This window comes from Patella vulgata, chromosome 9, assembly GCF_932274485.2.
Source record: "Patella vulgata chromosome 9, xgPatVulg1.2, whole genome shotgun sequence".
Classification (NCBI taxonomy): Eukaryota; Metazoa; Mollusca; class Gastropoda; family Patellidae; genus Patella; species Patella vulgata.
The window spans coordinates 34,450,896-34,473,380 of record NC_065887.2 but is presented as its reverse complement, the minus strand read 5'-3'; the positions used below and the strand labels follow the sequence as shown (position 1 = coordinate 34,473,380).

At 34.4% G+C, this 22,485-nt stretch overlaps 1 protein-coding gene and 1 pseudogene across 2 annotated transcripts in view; one reads left to right on the top strand and one right to left on the bottom strand.

The window, feature by feature from the left end:
- Positions 1-20,831, top strand: part of LOC126832162 (tetraspanin-7) — a 36,074-nt gene extending 15,243 nt beyond the window's left edge. Inside the window, exons 1-9 of one of the 2 annotated variants that reach the window (XM_050562867.2) lie at positions 3,783-3,968; positions 13,212-13,366; positions 13,923-14,186; positions 14,976-15,050; positions 15,441-15,548; positions 16,062-16,262; positions 17,259-17,342; positions 18,008-18,088; positions 19,200-20,831. In XM_050562867.2, the coding sequence (XP_050418824.1) occupies positions 13,304-13,366; positions 13,923-14,186; positions 14,976-15,050; positions 15,441-15,548; positions 16,062-16,262; positions 17,259-17,342; positions 18,008-18,076 (864 nt within the window). In that variant the 5' untranslated portion in view covers positions 3,783-3,968; positions 13,212-13,303 and the 3' untranslated portion in view covers positions 18,077-18,088; positions 19,200-20,831. Of the gene's footprint in view, positions 1-3,782; positions 3,969-13,211; positions 13,367-13,922; positions 14,187-14,975; positions 15,051-15,440; positions 15,549-16,061; positions 16,263-17,258; positions 17,343-18,007; positions 18,089-19,199 lie in introns of those variants that run through there. The other variant, XM_050562868.2, reaches the window with a different exon arrangement.
- LOC130014290 (leucine-rich repeat-containing protein 72-like) lies at positions 2,292-3,458 on the bottom strand (annotated as a pseudogene).
- Positions 20,832-22,485: the final 1,654 nt, after the last annotated feature.

Genomic DNA, 22,485 nt, shown 5'->3' with positions numbered 1-22,485 from the left:
ATGTTTATTTTGTCTTAAATATTGGATATAAGAAGCCCACCTTTTCCCGGCAAGATCACAACATCAATGTTGATTTAAACTGACAAATAATTTGTGTTTTCGATGTCGAAGATTTTGGATGATATTAAAGGCTCAATGCCACTCTTGTCGTAACTGAATAATATGTCCCAATCTTTATTCTGGTCAACAAATTGTACTATTTTACAATATTCCAATTAATTGATAATACAAATTTCATCTTAACATACCTAATTAAAAAAAAAATTGGAAAAATTCAACTAAATGATTTGAAAAGCCTGACGTAAAGCTTTTCAAATGTGACTTGGATTTAAAAATATTTTTGAACCCTCTGGACAATTAAAATAGGATTTAATGGATAATTTACACAACAGGTAAGACACTAACACATCTAGTACTTAGAATAAGGCTATTTTTTTATTTTCTGGAGCTGTCAAGCCAACAAGAGTGTTATTGTCCCTTTAAGTTAGAAACTTAGCTACTTTAAATCAGTGAATGATCTAAATGTTGTTTAGTTCCGGCTAAGTATTACATATTTAAGTCAATTTAGATTTCAGTTACATTGACATACAATCTTTGACCTATACCGCAAATAGAGCAGTTATTTTCTTCCCCTTGAGGATGTCTGGCCGATACAACCAGAGAAATTACTGTTTATAATTCTACGAGAGTTACTAAATATATTTACTAAAATATATCATGGACGTTATATATATATAACAGGTTGTGGGAATTTGGTAATGAATTGGTAAAATTCACCCCCGCATATTTCAATATGTGATGGAAATATAGATTAATAAGAACCGAACCATGACATGTGAGAGCGAGTGTGGAAATACACGATCTATATTTCTATGGAATACAATTACTGTTTATTACTGGGCGACGTCTTGATCCTAAATAATCCAAGTTAAAACGTCAATCGGTAATAAACAGTAATGACATTCAATATTATCCTGTACGTCCGGGTAAAAATATATTAATATGCTTGATTTGATAAAAAATATGCTGATCTATTTTCGAATATTAAACCACTTATGTGGTTTACAATTTGGAATTTTGACCTTTCCCTTAATTTATACCCCCCCCCCCCCCTATACACACACACACAGTTCACTTGACCCAGTTTTTAGACAAAAGCTACATCGCGAGCTTTATTTCTGCTCCATCTTTGCATGTGTTCGTTTGCGTAGTTAGGTTAATTGAAAATCATAATTAAAATTAGTGAATGTTTTAAAGGCATAATAAATCAAATCATTCACATTATATATCTCACAAGCCATAAATGTAGAAATTGTTATTAAGCACGTCATATAAACGTCAAAATTTATGTTTAGATTTTATGTTCGAAACCTAACGACAAATGATATGATTTTTTTATTTTTTTATCTCATTTGGCAGATTTTCGTGGTTTATGGAAAGCATTGACGTAACTTCGGCAATGGAAAGGTTTTAATTATCGTTGTTGATTTACACACTGTCGATTTGACATGTAACTATGAATGAAAATAGCCTATAACAAAAAACAACGGTTTCAGTTAAAGCTCGTAACATAATCTTTGAACGCTGCAGACAAAATATGCTACAGATAACTATAAATTGTTCACGTATGCAGAATTTCTCCAGTAACAAATGGCTCTATAGTAATAAATGTCTCTACAATCTATCTACTATATAGTTAAACATGTCTCTGCTATAGTAACATATGACTCTACTATACTAACAAAATGTCTCTACTGTAGTAACAAAATGTCTATACTGTATTAACTAGTTATTTCTACTAACAGAAGTCTCTACCATAGTAACACGTCTCTACTATAGTAATAAATGTTTCTAATTTAGTAACACATATCTCTACTATAGTAACAGATGTCTCGACTATAGTAACAGATGTATCTACTATAGCAACAAAATGTATCTACTATAATAACAAATGTCTCTACTATAGTAACAGAATGTAAAATATGTTAATGTGTAGAAATGACCCCATTTTCTTTCCAACAATGTGTGTGCTCAGTATCCCGATATTAGCACATGGAAAGATGAGAGTTGTTAGTTTTTTTTATATTTAATATTAGCCATAGGTTCTGGATAATGCAGGTATTATCGAACCCAGAATCGTCTGTTTAGTGAGCCAGTTTTTTTTTGTTTGTTTTTTTAATTTTCTATAAAAATACAATTTATTCCATCAAACATTTACAGAGATTCTGGTTATTATAATTTATTACACAAACAATGAATTGATATCTATTATGATAAAATGCTGCGTCCAAATATTTAAATAAATGGTTTTGTTTAAAAATCCATGATCTATCTGTACACATGAGTAACGATTTCAGGTGAATCAAATGGGTGCTCGGATGTTCTTCTTTCTTCAATTCTCGGAATTTTCGACCAATCCAAACAAGTATAAAGCATAATTGAATTCTTGGATCTTCTATCATTACAGGCATCTTCATGTGTTTCATAAGGAACCTGATCTCGTAGAAAAATATTTCCAATGTCTCGATTATCAAATTTAGTTGCTTCACACTTTAAAACCGATGATATAAACCTGCTGAGCCCTGTGATCTCCTTCCAAAAGCCACGCTTTCACTGACATGATTACGTTCTTGTTGGTAAACCTTGCGCGCCATATTTCTCTCCAAATTAATAACTTCTTGACGATCTAACAAAAAAAAACTGGTTTCAGTGCATTTATAACATGTATTCTGTAGTCGGGTTCTTGCGCTATTGGGTTGTCGAACAAACTTAGTGTCTGCAAGCAGTTCATTTTCTTCAGTTCTGTGAAGACAGAACCTAGTCTTGTAAGTTGATTATTGTTTAGGAACAATAGTTTTAGACATGTTAGATGATGTAAGGCACCAGTTATCCCCACAATTTGATTATTGTGCAGGTACAATTCCACTAGACGACAATTTCCATTTAAACAATTTATTCTTCTTAGGTTGTTTCCATTAAGCCACAAATGTTTTAAAAACATAAATTGTCTTAGACTACAAAAAAATGAAATGAAATGGGGTTTAACGTCCTACTGTTTTGCTCCGAACTGGGCTAATGAAGACGGGCATGCCATAAAGTGTGCTATGAGGGAAATTTTGCCCGAACAGCGGCACTACGGCCTACTCTTTTATCGAATTCCAACTGTCAAGGGATCTTTTACGTGCACGCCAATGTGTACACGGGACCTCGGTTTTTCGTCCCATCCGAACGACTAGACAGCTTTCCTTGCCACCCCCTCCGTCCTGCAACAATGACAAGGGAGAACCACACCGGAAAATCTGGATGAACTTTCTCGGCCTAAGCAGGGATCCTTAGACTACAAACTTCTGTAAGACCCTGTCTTGCAAGATACAAACTTCTGTAAGACCCTGTCTTGCAAGATACAGTTCTTCAACAGCTTTATCTTTCTTAATAGTTTGATTTTCGAAAGCAGTCATATTGTTGTATCATAACCACTACTCAGTGTGTCACAGCTTAGATATGTCAATAAATATAGGTTTTTTATTACAAAAAGAAACAAAAAAAAAAAAATGTTATTAGTGAGTTATAAACATCGCGGTTTACTCTGATGAGATTATCTAATTAATACTAATTTTGGCGTGAAAAATAAATGCGATAAGCTTAATCCCAAGTAGTTGATAGATCAGTTTCGACAAACGCTAATTAGAAGCCACTATTCGATAACATAGCAAGTGGTCATGCTTAAACAAACACGGTAATTGAGTAAGCCATATTGTCATCACGTGTGTACCATGGTGATATGAACGATAAGAATATTATATGTAGGTATACATATATATAGGGTCCACAGCGATCGTGACATCTAAGAAAGAGGGGGTAGTAGTAATCTAATTTTATATTATTTGACTCACCCATTGGTAGCACCTTATTATAAATAGAGTTATTTGATTAGAAACGTTTAGTTGGCTGAGATTAAATTTTAAGAGGTAAGTGCCTTAACATGGAATACTAATATATTCAATATTGGGGGGTAGTATTCTACTAACAGAAAATTAATATAGAAGATGTAGATTCATTTTGTGGAATAGCCTTGACCTATACATATTTCAGTTTTGATTGTATGACTCTCAGTGATATCGAAATCTATTTTATTTACTGTTCTAAGAACAATCAATAATTCGTCTTATTAAACAAAGCGAAAAAAAAAATATGAAATATAATTACCGTATTGAGAAAAAAAAACCGAAACGCGAATCTTCAACTGTCCTTTGTTATCGTTCTACGAAGTAGCTTCACTATTTGAAGATTTTACATCACTCGTTTCAGCTATAAATTTTGACAGGTGTCGTATATGAGGCGATTAGGGAATACACTAATTATTTTTAGAACATCAGTTGACACTTCCTGCTGACATATCTCACTGTTTATGTTGTATAAATAATTGGACAATATGAATAAAAAGTACTTTAATATATGGACTGGATTGTGAATTTAATAGCTCAAGATATATATTATGATATTGTACAATATTCGCAACACTTGATTATTTTTTTGGATTATTTTCTAACTTCTCATACTTGAGATTTGTATTAAGAGAGAATTTTAACTTGACATTCTATAGGGAATTTTAGGAATATAGATTCTATATATAAATTCCTGTACATGTATAGTTTGTTATAGTGTATCGTATATAAGTAAACGCAAGGGAATAACACCATAGAAAACAATATGTAAACAATTGTGTGCAGTATTAGAATAACTACTCGTATATAGATTATACGTGGGAATGTTCGGGGAATGTAGATTGCAAGTAAATACAAATTACAAAAACATTACGTCAACAAATCATGTTTGTCGTCACATTGGTTCGCTACCATTAACTGCCACCCTCGACTGTTTTGATCTTTGATATGCTGTCGTGTTGTTTAGTCTCTATCTTTAAACGTGTTAGCCCCTTGTCAGTGGTGCTGTCTAGTCGTTCGGATGGGACAATAAACTGAGGTTCTGTGTACACATTGGCGTAGACGTAAAAGATCCCTTGACAGTTGGAAGTCGATACAAGAGTAGGTTGTAGTGCTGCTGTCCGGGCAAAATTTCACTTATAGTACACTGTATGATGTATGCCCGTCTTCATTATCCCAGTCGGAGCAGAACAGTAGGACGTTAAACCCCATTTCATTTCATTTTTAAACTCGTTAGTCTGAAAGTCAAGTATATGGACTGCCGAGTAGACATTAAACATCATCTATTTCATTTTATTGTAATTTGTACATACACAAATTTGTTAGATCTGTTAACTGCTCAAATATAAGTGGTATCAGATGTTCTAGAACTTGTCTAGTAAATGTTTGTACATCATAGTCATATAGAAACTGAACTTATTAAAGCGAATGTGATAATATATTATTACTTGAAAGGTAATAATAAATCTGTAGTTATAATCTCTGGTCGTATATTTGAAGTGTATATAAACAATATTCACCATGTTATAAACTAGTTCAAGTAACAGATTTACAATTCTTATCTATATATTACTTCCTTGTTAGCCATTTAAAAAATAAACGAAGATACATTTTATAGCTACAGATATAAGGTCAACGGACAAACCGCCGAAATGCTCTGACAAACCCATTATTATACTAGAATAATACTAGAACAAATTAATAATCAAGCATGCCCTTCTTAGTACCACGATATCAAAAACCCTGTAAACTGTTCCCTGTCAGTAAAATGAAGGAGTGGGAGGGACGGGGTGAAGTGGGGATGGGGGTAGGGGTGTATTTGAAAATAAAATCAATGCTAACGAACACGTGATGTTTTTATGGTTGATCTTTATTTCATATTATCTCACTTATGTAAATAGTTGATAGAAACTTATCTTTATGTTGCCTAATATATTGATTTGACATCTACAGACAGTTTCTACATCGTCCTAATAGTCTATATATTGTGATATACCTGACAATAATGTTAATCTTTATTTATGTCGATATTCCTTCCCCTTAATATTTATTGTATTTATATCGTAAGTAATGAAATACATGTATAGGATTTCATACACCTTGTTATGATAATCCGATAGAGAAGGTACAGTTATTGTCACAATGTTTATGTACTACAAAGGTACTTCGCCGAGCAATAACAAAATAACTGTATGTATTAACACTATGTGAAGCATGTTATATTTGGGAAAGGGAAAGACAACAATAACATTTTATTAATAAAACAACACTTTTTCTGAGCTCGATGGCCATTAAACACATCAAAGATAAGCCAATAAATATTAGAAATCGACCATTTACCCTTATACACAAATCAAACAGGCTTACTGTATTCATATTGAAGAGTATAAAATTTGTCCCCGATTTTACTTTTAAAACCAATATGACGAATTGTTCCTAAAATAGGCTTCTTATTCTATTTCCGATGGATCTGCAAAATATGATGTCATTTCCAGAACGTATTACAACAATAATCTATTTATGCCATTCTAGTGATATCTTTGCGTGAAATAGCACTAGCAATTGATCTCTAAACACAGAAGAAATCAAGTTCTTATTCAATAAACGATGTAAGGAGAGTCAGTAAAAAAATTGTTTTTAAGAACAAACTGAAAACTTTTATGCGCTATACAAATACTGATATTATTATTATTATTATTATAAAGCCTCGAAGCTGTCGAATCATTGAACTGATATAATACTTATTAATATTGCTCCTGTTTTTAATATGATTTAAACGAACGTGATACCGGTGATAAACATATAATACTAGATATATTACATCACCCTATTGTTTATATCACCACGAACCGTGATATACAGAGACGTTAAATAATTTATATAACTAATCATTATTTCTAGTCAACTGAACTATAACAAAGATTAAATATCGATTTTAGGAGAACTGATCTCATTACTATTTTATAATAACGATTAAGATATACCCTAGTAAGCGAAACATGTTATCCATATTCCATGACAATAAACTTCCTTTATTACTATTTTATAGTGTTATTTCACGATAAATAATTCATACTGGAACTTATCTTCCTCACTCACTCAAACATATCACAAATAACAACAGGAACAACTTACCATTCCTCACTCAAACATATCACAAATAACAACAGGAACAACTTACCATTCCTCACTCAAACATATCACAAATAACAACAGGAACAACTTACCATTCCTCACTCAAACCTATCACAAATAACAACAGAAACGATTCATGCCTCATCACCCACACAAATATATCACAAATAACAACAGGAACAACTTACCCATCCTCATTTACCCCTTCTCACACAAACATATCACATATAACAAAATGAAGAGCTCACCCTCCTCACTCATACAAACATATCACAACAACTTACCCCACCACATCCGTACAAACATATCATCCACACTCACACAAACAACAATAACAAGAACTTACACCTCATCCACACCAACACCAACATATCACAAATAACAAAGAGGGAAAAATCATAAAAAAAAAGCAGACATGATCGTTGATTCATGAATGCATTGGTTCAGTTCCATGGGCTCAATTGACCCTTGTATTTGGAGGATGATTTTATAAGTTTATTAAGTTCCGAAACCAATGAGTGGCATTAGGTGCCTCGTGCCCGACACCCACCACTACCTGGTGATAGCCTGAACCACATCGTGACATACTACATTTATACACCTGAAACATTTCAAATTATTTTGTAATTGGGTGACCCAATATTGGTGTCTGCTCAACCAGCGCCCTTTTATTTGCTTTACAATATGATGGATTGATGATGTATTAACTTGACCCAGTTGCATTATCATGTTTTGATAAAAAGATGAAAGGCGTCCACTCCTTTAACTTTCTTATTTAAAGGAATATGGACCACGCCCAGATAACACTGTCGTACAAAACTATTTCTATTGTTAAAGACACCTTTCAGGCATTTAAAGGGATACTGTGCTGAGATATTTCATCACTATAGATAAAAGTGATTGATGTTGTTAGAGCAATTGGTATTACTACATCTACTGAAAGAGAACCGGTTTCAGACGAGTTATTTGCCCCTGATTTAGAAATTGGTACCAGACCAGTTATTTGAAAATCTCCCTTACGAACAGATTTTAGACATATACTAAGTCATAGTTTGATGTTATTTTTTAAATATTTCCACTTTACAGGCGTCTATGATCGCAGGCTCTCTGGAAAATTGCTATTTGGACTGACAGATGTTTAAGTTTACGACACATTCTTTACAAGCTCTGTTAGTACTTGGAAATTGTTTAGCTGATTTAGACGAGAATACCAATGTTCTTATAACCCATGTTCATGCATGTGGACACACTTCGACTTTCTGCTTATCATGTACTTGAAACTACCGTGAAATACCATGGATCTTGTGTATTATAAGGTTCATAGAAATAGCAAGTGTATTTTGTTATAGATACGTATACGTCAGCGTGTTCCGAACTAAGGGTGAAATACCATGGATCTTGTGTATTATAAGGTTCATAGAAATAGCAAGTGTATTTTGTTATAGATACGTATACGTCAGCGTGTTCCGAACTAAGGGTGAAATACCATGGATCTTGTGTATTATAAGGTTCATAGAAATACCAAGTGTATTTTGTCATAGATACGTATACGTCAGCGTGTTCCGAACTAAGGGCGGAACTAGTCGTTTGTTTGAAAAGGACATAACAAGTATCACCCATAAGCCAATGAACAAATCAATTCTATATAGGTGCGAAGCTATCCATGCTCTAAGGTATTCAGTGTTATGGAATGAAACCTAACCCCCGTGACAACTGCATGATAGGTTCTCATTGATACCACCATTCCAAAGTCAACTACAAAAAAATCAAACTGATGCCCAGACATGAACCAATACATACACACATAAATTAATAGGAATTATCTTCTCTGATAAAATAAAAACGCCAAACCTAATCAGGGGCAAATACGTTTTGTATACTATTGTTTAGAATTATACGAGGTAAGCCTCGAATCCTATCTAATCTTACTGCTATTATACTGAGGCCATTAAATATCACGGGAGAGTACTCATTCACTGTTGGGTACCAATACTATTTACATGTTACCATGGGCAACATAATTATTGTCTCGTGACCGTGATGTCATTTTCATTTAAAGGTCTGAAACTTTTAAAGGGAAAATTGTATATATATTTATATGACAAATCATATCGATTCTAAAACCAACCCGCTTCAACATTTACTATATAAATTGTTCGATGTGCACAACGGAAGTATTTCCTCGTTTATCAGGGCTTAAATTACATTTTCAAATTGCTATGTACATTTATAACTAATTATAACTGTATACTGTTCCATACTTGTTTCAGAAATTATTTTCAAATAGTTTTTATAATGGATATCGCGAGGACATGTCCTCTTTAAGATTATTATTTGTCGGCGACCTTCATTTTGTTATTCACGATCGAAAATGCCCAAAAGAATGTGAGACAAAACAACCCCCACTGTTTATCACATTTCTGCGACTTAAACTGTAATTTTGAGACATTATTTCAATATTTTAACAATCCATACAGAGGTACAAAGAAATCGATAGGGTAGCAAACATTATAGGTGTTTGAAACATATATGAGTTTATTAAATACAAATTTAGGGGCAAGTCCAAGCAAATAAGAAAATTAAGAGATATTTCGGTTTATTTTTAATTCGGATCTCATAATTTTTAAAAAAATTATATTTTTAGACATTCTTAGGTACACCAGGGATAATAAATGGGGTAGTTGGGGGTGTGTGTGTGTGGGGGGGGGGGGGGGCTCTTCGTGTTTTGGATCTTACTTTTCTGGTCTTACAATTATTGCGAGTATCAAGGTAATATTTGATGAACTACAAAGTAGGCTATAATTAGTGCTGGTAACTTCCCAAATAAAACCATGCCGATTGATTGTTTTAGATGAAACACTAGAAGTGGTCTAATCTTTTGTTTATACTCTACAATACGGTATGACATAATAAATATATTGTTTAAAGCCCTATAGTGTATAATTTATAATTATTGACACTCAAATAGATAATGTAGACTTTGGCAATTCGTCAAAAAAAAGAAAAAAAAAATCAGTAAAAATATACGGTAGCCTATAGTTGCGGTTAGCAGGACTTACAAATATTGCGCTTTTAACTAGAAATTACGAACCGTGTTTCAGTTGCATTTCTTTGCTTATCTATCGGCAATATTTGTTTTGTCTATAGGCTATAGCGTATATCTTTACTGATTTGTTTTTTTGACCAATTGCCAATTTGAGTGTCAATACACTATAGGGCTTTAAACAATATATTTATTATGTCATACCGAATTGTAGAGTATATAATAAACAATAGATTAGACCACTTCTGAGATTAATATGGGACCGTGTTTCATGGTTGTGTATTTGGGAAGTTCCCAGCACTCATTATATATAGTTTATTTTGTAGTTCATCAAATATTACCAACATGTTTAAAGGGACAATAACACTCTTGCTGGCTTGAAAGCTCCAGAAAATAAATAATATCTCTATCTAAGTACTAGATGTTTAAGTGTCCTACCTGTTGCGTAAATTATCCATTACATCCTATTTTACTTGTCCAGAGGGTTCGAAAATATTTTTAAATTGAAGTTTCATTTGAAAAGGTTTACGTTAGACGTTTCAAACCATTATGTTGAATTTTTCAAATTTTTTAAATAAGGTGTGTTAAGATGAAATTTGTATCATCAATTAATTGAAATATTCTAAAATAGTACAATTTGTTGACCAGAATAAAGATTGGGACATATTATTCAGTTACAACAAGAGTGGTATTGAGCCTTTAAACTACACTCTAAATCCCCACTAGCTTAATACTCGCAATAATTGTTCCCGGCTTCTAGAATTAACCAAATTCCCGGTTTCTTCTATGAATAATCTGGTAACCCTACCCACAACCCACCCCTGGTTTCAGTGGCCTATAAAATATCTAGCCTATAAAGCGCTTTACCTGTCTATCTTTGTAAATTGCAGCCTATCCATAAATAGACATACCGTGGTAATTTATTTGCAAACCGTCAGCGTGAATTCGAAGCCTTGTTCGTTAACAGAGAAAGACCCGGTCCAAACATCTAAATAAGGAGGTGTTGCTAGAACGAACTGGGAATAAATATGGTGGCCAACGATTTCGCAAAGCACAGGTCTAAAGCTATGATAAAGCTATGATAGCGATTTACGATCTGTATTGAGTGCAGGAGGACCGCACAACAAACAAATTCGTTGTCATGTCGGGCGACTTTTTGTTTGATCTTTGACAGAACATTCACATGATTGTGAGTGGATTGCTGGCATTATATCTGAAATATGTGTAACCAAAATGTCTGACTGCCCTAGTCAATTAAAAAAAGCTTTACAGTTATTAGAGGTTGCAAAGATCGTTATAGAAAGATCTGTAATTTGAAGAAAATTTAAAAAAAAAAATATCCCTGAAAAGAGGTGTGCATTATTTTTATCGCTGGGTCTGTTTCCCAGAATATTTTAATTTATCTTTCCAATTGATCATGATAGTTGTTATTACAACGCATGCACAGGGCCTACCTGGCCAGTATCAATACTGCATGAAATCTAATGGATTATGTGGTTGCAATCGAATATGAAAGTAAAGACATAAATCATTTGTTCTTTTCACATTGACTGGCGGTTAAATAATGCGGAACTAGAAACACAAGCTAATTAAAATACAAGTCAAACCTAATTATAGGTCTTTAACATGTATATGGGAATATATGCTTCTCCGACACGACTCAAGAGCTATAGATAAACACACAAATTATTGACGGTCGATGACATCATGTTAGTATTAGTTACTGAATTTTATTCATTAGCAGAGGTTTATTTGTAAAGCGCAATTTTTCAAACAATTATAGGAATAGTGAGTTTATGTGGTCTTTAATCAAAATGCATGTTTGCGTAAGAGTACTGTCAACTGGCGGGGTTTCGATTCCCCAGTTGTACGTGACAAGGAGTAGGGTCGCCTGTCCAACCTCGTGGGTTTTCTCCGGGTCCTCCGGTTTCCTCCAACTGCTAAAGACCCCTACGCAAGCGACTTATGAAAATAAAATTGAACCATATGTTAGTCCCGAAATGACCTAGTTTGTGTCGAGTGGACGTTAAACCCCATTTCAGTAAGAGTACTGCAAATAAAGTAAAAGTAGCCTAACATATTACGTTAAATATTTTTTTTATATAATTAATTAACCAGCAGGTGTTCTTATAAGTTAAAATCTTCTACAGCCCAGTGGACGCTTACGGATTACGTTAACCACCATTTCTCTCGCTCTCCCGACATTATGCCAGTATCGCTGTTATTATTACGTCATCATATTCTGACGAAAATTATCCTGACGTCATATTTGTGTAGTTACCGTATTCTGGATTTGACCACTTCCAGATGTTCACCAACTTTAAAACAACGTAAAATTTTTTACTTTTACTTTTAACCTATGTGTGCAAATGCTAAGGTTACCACCATATGGCTAAACGTGAACAAGGTAAAAAGGGTATAGTGATGGGAACCGAGAGGCAATAATGTGTTGAATACAAACAACTTTATAACAAGACAGGAAAACTCATGTCCAGCAGTGCCAGTGGTGTCAAACTACAAAGCTAATCCTAATTTCAAGGATTTAGATCACTCGTCGTAGTCGTAATTTGCTCCGGGAACTTGCTCCAAAGCAAAAGGTCTTATGGAAGGAGCTCCTCATATGGGTAGCACATAACACTCTTTTGTTGTGAACCCAGTATTCAAGCTATCACAACCATGCTAGATTCTTTCTAATTTAATAGCCTATAGTTTTGCCCAGTGAATAGCATCAGTGACCATAACACTCAGAAGTGGTGTGGGGTCTGTGAATGTCGTAATTTAAAGTAGTCTAACTTTATTACGTCTAGCCTAGTCAAGAGCATCCTTTTCTTGAGCGCTCGTTAGCTAGTCAGCCAGACAAGGAAACCGGTGACACAGAAAGGAAACGTTGAATTCAACTAGGCCTAACAGTTAGCTTATAAATTAGCCGATAGTTTGAGATTTTTAACCTACTAGATCTACCATCCCTACTCCGTCCCTGTCATCTCTTATTAAGGTATTATCCTAGTTTCATTTTACTCCTCTTTGATTTTCTATTAATTAATTATATAATTCTGTTCAATTGTTTTTTTTTTATTATTATTTTATAGTAGTAACAAGGAGAGCTAACACATCTAGGACACCACCACAGCCAATAGCTGTTTATAGACCACCAGGACCACCTGCATCTCGTTTAGTCAAAATGTGTGAATGTATAGCAACATGTGGGCGATTGCTCATCACCGTCTTTAACCTTATCTTTGCAGTAAGTATAAAACTAAAACGATAAACTGTTAACCCATGTTTAAGATTTACTGCTGCTAGCCACGCTGGCTCAGAAAGTGGGACACTAGCTAGCTAAACAGGAGGTCTCGGTGTTCGGCGAGAAAGTTTTTCCCCATGTTAATAGTGAAGGATGGAGAGTCTGACAAGGACAGTGTCTAGTCACTCGGATGGAAAGAAAAACCGGGGTCCCGCGACGGTTACACATTGGTATACCCTTTATAGTTAGAATTTGAAATAAGAGTAGACCCAGTCGGAAAGTAGAACGTTAATAAAAACCATTTCATTTCATTTTACCATTTATGAATCGGTAGCCTCTTTGTATGTTTTGAAGAATATTGTGGAATTTTGAAACCATGTTTCCCATGTCTACCCATCATCCCAGAAGAAAATTCAGTGCCGGTACACAAGAATCTTTTGGTTGAAAATTTGCAGTGACAAACACGTACTTGCTAATACTGGTTTGGTTATAATTATTATAAAGCTATATTACTTAAATTGTCTTATTTCGTAAGTCTTATTAATCGTTTTTATTTCAGTTAGTAGGAATCATTCTGCTAGGTCTTGGAATCGTTGTAAAGGTCCAGTCACCAATGCTAGATTCATTATTAGCGACAGCTCAGAAACAATTCCAGAATGCGGTTTCAGGGGCGGGTTTCAGTTCGCCTTCAACAGATTTTAATATCTATGACCTTGTAGGAGGTTTAGCTATTGTATTTATTGCTCTTGGCTGTTTTTTTCTGGTGATAGGAGCCCTGGGAGTTATTGGTGCCTGCTGTAAAGTTAGAATTTTGCTGATTCTTGTAAGTATTTCTAACGCAAATCTAACGCAATCTCTTGTGGTACTTCGTGAATTGCTTTGTTATGTGATTATGAAAGGCTTTGGCATCAGCTTTCACATTAATTTAAAGATGCGCTATTTAACATTTAGATAAAGAGCTGACAGTTCTCGCTATCATAACTGATAATGAAAAGGGAATATATTGAAAATTTCAGTTCAGGTACTTTATTCTAATCGAAGTTATGAATGTTGGACATTTTGATAAGAATAGTGTAGTCTTGATTTTCATTGATACCATTGTTACGATAATAAACAAAATCTTGATTATCCTTTTTAAAAATAAATTATTAAATGGCGATCGTGTATAAATCCATTAAAAATCACGGCATCCGAGCTACCATGGTTACGATGATAAAATCTCGATTAGCTATAATTTTAAATCATTAAATCGCGATCGTGTTCTAGAAAGTTCATTATGTTCTTGTCGTGTAAATAAATGTATAATTATTAATTTATACATTTGAGACCAACAGATTTAGCTCTTACATAATGCCAATGCATCTTTAAACTGTCGTTATTGATGTGATTTTGCTGGAAAGTTGGTGATGCATTGTCATCTACACAGATACCACAATCACTAACCTTTCTGTCTGTTTGTATTTATTTGAGTTAGCGCTTCAGATGGAAGTAGTGGCGCCGGGATTACGAGTTTTTCTGGAAGTCCACTTACCTACAAATTTCAGTTGTTTGTGTTCATGTATATGTATAAGCGTGTATTTAGAAAATTAATTTCTTTACTTTTTATTTGCAGTATGTTATCTTGGTGATTGTTATTCTATTGGCTCAGATTGGTCTCGTCGTCTGTGTTTTTGCTTTCCGCAGTGTGGTAAGTCAATGGAATAATGTATTCAAATAGCTAAGACATATTGATGTATGTCCAGATAAAAGTGTAGAATCGGGTTGAATGATGTGTGGCCAGGGAATTTTTTTATTATTATTTTAATTTCGTATCTGTTAAATCTTAACATTTGCTTAATCTTCGTCAATAAAATTGAAATGTACACAAATAACCACTTTGTAAAATATAGTTTTAAAAACATCCAAATATTCACTAGAATTATGTTTATCTGAGTGACTCTATAACACAAGATGGAGCAGTTCGTCAACATTTTATCATCTTGATCTTTTAAAAAAATATCTTTTTACCCTTTGTTTCACATTTTAACTAGGCTTATGCATTGTCAGGTTATTAATATTGTACTTTATTTTCTTTTAGTTCGATTCTACTATAAAACAAGGCCTAAAGGATGTGATTAAAACTGAATATACTGGTATTAACGGTACAAGTGCTGGCAATTTGGGAATGAACTTCATAATGACCTCGGTAAGTTGTCTTTTTCCTTTTTATTTCAATGTTGCAAAATGTTGGTTTATTTCCAATTCCATTACGTTTCATGTATACACCAAATCTCGTCCGCGGCTCACATTCTACTAAATAAGCAGTTTTGACGAAATGAAATGAAATAGGGTTTGATGTCCTCATTTTCTGCACCGTCTTGGCTAATGACAGTAAGGAAGACGGGCATACGCCATTATCTTATTTTGAATTCCAAATGTCAAGGGATATTTTACGTGCACGCCAATGTGTACCCGGTACCTCGGCTTTTCCTCCCATTCGACCGTCTATACGTTGTCCCTTGCCAGGCCCACAAATGACAAGGGGGAACCACGCCAGAAAATCCCCTGAACTTTCTTGGACATCACGGACCAGCGCGGCTCCCACGCCCGCACGAATGGTAAAAAATTTTAGCGGGGAATAGGAAATACATGCGCATAAAAGTTTTTAATTCTATAAAACCAAAAACACCCATACGAAATACGAATACTTCCTTTTCAGCAAAGTTGTTGTGGTATTGACAATTATACAGATTTCAGTGAAGTAAACGCTCCAAACTGGATATTCCGTAGTTATACTGATGACTCTGGAAATACACATACACTCATTACTCCCATGGCCTGCTGTAAAAATACTACAAGTGCACCAACTTGTGCCAAATCACCAGATGCTACAGATGCTACCAAGAATAATTATGACAAGGTGAGTTCAACCACAAAATTATTTTCCCTCCAGTAAAATTGGGTCACGTGCTCGGCGATGTAAATTTATGTTAATTTGTACTAATGAACAATATAATTCTTGATCCAATTTACATAAAAAATCTACAAAAAAATAAATGATATCATAGAAAATCAACCACAATCTGCCGTTTTGACATCTCGCTTCCCGGTAATGATTGCGCTCATCGTCGATACACCGTCTTGCGGAGAAGCCATAACAAAATCACGAAGACGGCTTTAAACATACATTATTCAAGAGCTAAATCTGCCAAATGCAGGCCTTTCTTTAGGCCTGAAATGTTATCTAAATTATTAATTAGACATTAATTAACTTATCTAGACCATAATCAACTCTCGATGTCATCCCTAGCATGAGATATTTTCTGGATTAGAATCATATCTGCTGCTCAACGCTCATTGATAATTAATCGAGACTATTGTTTTTTTATGGTACCGACTCTAGTAATGGTGATCGAGGCTAGACCCAACATTCTATCTCGGTTCAGAGTTGATTAATTTGACTTAAATTTTTTCAACAAATTCCCTTTATATTATCTAGTTTTTGACTATTAATATTATAGTGAGAACTACCAGCTCTTTATCTAATCTCACATAATGTATTTTTAAGTAAATAAAATTGTATTTTTTGTAAATGAGGATAGTCATAACAAAATGTTTTTCTATCCTTTGAATAGCGGATAAATAACTATCCCCACGCCATTTTATACTGTCTCATTCGCATTGATTTGTGACTTGCATTGAAACAAGAACATCGTTAAAAACTTGTCGATGCGGTAATACTCTGTCTCTTTGGGAGAAAATTAATGACCCATCCGAAGCACCTGTTACTGCAATAGATGTACGAGGCACGATCGAAATATCTTAACGTTGTCATGCAGCTATCAGTTAATATCATTTATTGAAGAAATATGAAAGAAATTTACCCCAGTTTAATTTCCTCTTTAATATTTTATAGGGATGTTATGATTCTTTATGGGAAATTGTATACAGTTATAAAGAAATATCGATAGGTGTTGTTGGTGGAATATGTGGATTACAGGTAAACATTATAAAATCTAACTATGTTTTAATTAGTATTGTCTTAATGGCTTTATTTTGTCGTGCAGCTGCCCTTTATTAACAACCCCACCCCACCAATCCCAAAATAGTCCTTTTAAAGACGTTTCGTCTGTTCTAAAATCTTGTACACAATCCTGTGTAGAAATAAAAAAATAAAAATAAATAAGCAAAGTGAAAATGTAATCTGATGTAATGAAATCAAATGAAATTGTGTTGAGTGTTCTACTCCGATTGGCCTGATGAAAACGGGCGTACGTCATACAATAAATTTTGCTCGGACAGCGGTGCTACGGCCTACTATCATATCGAAATTCCAACTGTCAAGAGATTTTTTACGTGCACGCTAATGTGTACACGAAACCTTGGTTTTTCGTCCCATCCGAACGATAAAACATTGCCCCTTGTCAGACCCTCCGTCCTGCACCATTGATACAGGTACCACGTGGGAAAATCCAGGCGAACTTTACGTTGCAGTATAAAATCAAAATTTTCTTTTTCTATCAATAGTATAGGCTCGTTATATTTTATTATAAACAAATAAAGAGCGCACAATTACTTCCAGATAACAAAGTTCGCGATGGCGACATTTTACTGTATTTGAATTTATGTGAACATTTTCTGGATATTGTATATTTTGTTTTCTAGTTATTATTGGTGATATTTGGTATAAGTATCATATGTCAAATAGATAAAGATAAGGTTGGAGCCATTTGAAAAAATGTAATGGTAAGTATCCTTATTCTGAAAACTCTACAATTATACAAAACAGCCTAGTGATACTTCCTCTCGCAGTTCCAGTTTCATCTACTGTAGAAGTTGATTGTGTAAAATATAATGAGGATGCAGACCACTTTCAGAAACGAACCCAACTTGTCCGCTCTACGTCTATCTATGTATGATGTGTTTCAAACAATGCTATCGGCAAAACAGAGTCATAGGACTGATGCGGATTCCGGAAATGCCCACAGACCAGCCTAAAATTTGCAAATATTTTATATAAACCTCGTTGAGTTCTGATCTTTCGTAATTTTTATATACACTTCAAAAAAAAAGTAGGGAATATTCAGAAACAATACAAAACTGCGGAAAGGCACTGCTGTTTTTATTAGAGGTAACCCGTGTATGTTAATAACAGGCCAATTACCTACACATGAACATAAAACATAAACAATTATGGTCGGCTTATCTGACGGCCCCATTTCACTCGCAAAGAGATACACTGTCAAAAGTGAAAATGGACGTTTTTGATTTTTGTCTTAATAATGAGTAATTGTCCACCAATCCTCAGACATTCAGCAATTCGTCGTGGCATGCTCCTAATCAACCGTCCAATCACTATTTGGGGCAATCTGACCCACTTCTCTTGCAGTGCCACGGACAATTCTTGCAGTGTTGTCGGTTGACGTTGACGTCGACGAACATGTCTCCCGATCAAATTAAACTTAACACACTAAAGCAAAGATACGCTAAACAGTAAATCTTATGCAAGAACCGATAGGAAAGCAAACATGGATAGATAAACCAGCACGCGGCAGTTTTCATCAACCCTTCCTTGAAGTGTCAAATTTGACAATGAATCCCTCCCACGTGTATGGCGCTATTGGTTCTGTTGGGGCGATAAGTTCTTCATCTGTGAACATACTCTCAAAGCATGTCAAGTGTCCATGACTATTTATCATAATAACCTGCATAGGTATTTGCATTTCAATATCCCCTACTTTTTTGGGAGGGTATATTTCTTACAAATATCTCACAGTTGTGAGTTTCTTCATCATAACATGACACTTTGCGTTCATCATGTTACGTCATTTACAAAATATGTTTTTATTTCTTTCAGAAAAGAGTATTTATTCCTTGTTGCTGGCAAATGAAAATGACGATTACTTGTAAATGCTTTGACTTCAGTGCTGTGGGACTCTTTTATTTCTATATTCTTCTGAGAAAATTGACTATAACTTCAAATTGCCGAAAAGCTCTGGTCAGTTTTACGACACTGTAATTTTTGACAAACATTATTGTACAACCCACATCTTAGTGTCTCAATACCTAATCACTAAAGCTATCGAAATACATTAAACATCCACTTTAGTCAAACATCGTTGGCTGTTTGCTATATTCTAAAATTAACACTAATGCCTAATTTGAACTTACGGATGACTATATTCATGACAATGCGATGACTGGCATTTTTGGAATCTAGATTTTAAATTATTAAAGCTCCCGATGGAATTGTGTTCCCATAAAACCGTTTCCACCTGAATCTCTTAGCTGAAAAATCACCTTGACACATGGGACATAACTCTGTATGATAGTATTCGCCTCAGTCATTCATAAATCCAAATATAATTTTTAAAAATCAAAATATATTTATATTTTTTTTACATTATGTATAATATATAAGATCTTAATTATCAAATATATAAATTTTACACATGTATTTAAACAAAAGATCTGATTTTTTTGCTTGAGTTTTTTTTGTAATATTATTGAAGTTTCCATATTATGTAAAATACGTATTTATTGTCAATCAATATTTATTTTGTTGGTTTTTCTACAAGACGATTATCATCCAGAATTCCAATTAACTTAGACGTCTCGTAATTCAACATAATCGACATACCAAGTGCTCATTTTGAAAACAAAATAATCCGGCCATTTTGTTTTGTACAGTTATCCACTATTGATGGCACACCTATATTATTTTTATATGCCATGCTTGTTGTTTACCTATTTGTAAATACATATACATTATATAGAAAATCTGAAAATAAATATTCCATACCAGTTTTTACACCATTTTATTCTTTAATTTGATTACTAATGCAAATCGCGAATTATATGACGCATGCCTGTTTTGGGATGCAATACTCTCAAAGCGCTGGTAACGAGCAGTAAAAGCTCATACACCATTGCTGTACTATAATAAGGTTTGCTTACCGACTAAACAAGTTCAGTGTATACATCTCTGGTGTTTTTATTTCGTATAGTTCATTTTAATTCGACCTGCATTGTGTAATCTGTTTGGGTTGTTTTTGAATTTCTTATTCATTTACATCTTTTAACCGATACGGTATACTATACAAATATGCATACGATTTTATTTGTAAATAATATAAGTTACCAAGCCAACCCGTTACCCTATATGTTAAACCGGTTCTCAGAGAAAGTCCGTTTTTGTTAGACCTTCTACGTCGATAACTATTAAACTAATCAGAAACGTCACTTTGTCATAGTAAGTGTAGCAATAGTTAATGGGCTGATAATATTCATAACTACTGTTTCACGAATCAGTATAAACAGTTACTTGAAATAAAATTCTGTGATAAATTGGACAATTGAAAGACTGTTATGAATGATTAGATATTGTTTAGGACTATTATTAGTTTCTATCGTATAAATAGTTTGTTATTTGTTATGTTGCTGTGAATACAGATAACATATTTTATTGAAATAAAATTTCCATTAAACACCGTTTCTTTTTAACTTTTTTTATTTCTCATTTCTACACTAGCGATTAATATAGGTAAACACGTGGATTTTAGTCCAGTTCTTCAGTCATTTCGGGACTAACATATGGTTTAATTTCGTCAATAATTCGCTTGCGTGTAGGTGGCTTTAGCAGTGGGAGGAAACAAGAGGCCCCGGAGAACACCCACGAGGTTGGACATGCGATCTTAATCCTTGTCACGACACTTGATTCAATGACAGACCTTCTGATCCAACGCACACGCGTTAACCATTCGCCCCCCCCCCCTCTCATGATAGAGTTATGTATGAGATTGAATGCGTCGATTTTTATATCAGCTAATTACATAATATGCTACTTCAAGAACGAAAATAATGTAAATATTGAAAACAAATGGCTATGATATCGTTTTGTGGTGAGTATTTATGCAAATCAAAACGGCTTGATTGAAAAAAACAACATATCAGAGTGAATCGACAGAGGTTAGATTGCCTGACATTACGAATTGTTAAAAAAAAAACGAGCAGGCATTGCATTCCTGTTCTTTTTTTATGATATATTGTCTAGTTGAGTATGGTGTATGCATATATATATACGGATCGAAGGTCAGATTCCTGTGCAAAGGGTTTCAATGGTCAACCTCATAACAGCTTTAAAGCAAGACATTGCCTGTTGTTGCTCACTATTTTGGAGAGTGTCAGCATGAAAGAAAATTTGTGGAAGATTTGAAATGGTGTTTAATGGTTAGTTAGCACCAACCGGTCAAAGACACAAGAATTAGCATTAAATCAATATGAGACCTTTTGGTGATCTTCATCCATTTGGTGACGGGACAATTTTGAATCATATCCCTTTATTCATTAAGGTCGTTTTGGCGTCTGATATGCATGTAGCATAGAACCAAAATATAACATATTCAATTGTGACAAGAAATGGAAATCTGACCTAAAGTACTTTTCAGTGAAATTAACCTTTGAGCGTGAGGTCCATAGATGACATCTACGTGTTTTTAACTTCGATATTATTGGAAAAAGGAACAAAGTCAAAAGTACGTAAACTTGCCCCTTCAAGACACCCATGCCTAACTTCTGAGCCTGCCTCAGTAAAAGATGTAGAGCCGCAGAAGTCCATGAAGAAAACCAAGACTCACACCCATCTCACCCCTGAGCAAGAAGAAGGCATGGTGGTATGATTGAAGGTCAACGAGATCCGCTATACCAAAAACCTGACGTGGCCGCACTGCTAATTATTGATGCTCGGTCACGTCACGTTGTAACACGTCCCTAGTAGGCATCGAGTACGGCAATTATTCCGGTCATAGTACGTCCATCTCATTTTAAGTCACAACGTCTAATTGCATGACGGGGAAAATTCTGAACAGGCTCAAAGTTCTAGAACACCCTTCCCATCGAAGCCAGTTCGAGCTGGTCCAAGAAGTTCTTAAACAGATCGTAAAGATTTTCTACTACATTGGCAACATTTGTGAGAAGTAGTTTGGTGCGACGGGGGCTTTAACCAAACGTCTCATGATGAATGTGTTCGTAGGCTACAGCGTTACTTCCTCGTCCCGTTGTAACGTCTACAACACATCTGATCATCCGTATTTTTATTGTCCTGTCGGATCTATCTTTAGCTGTAGTCTGGTCGGGGTAGAAAA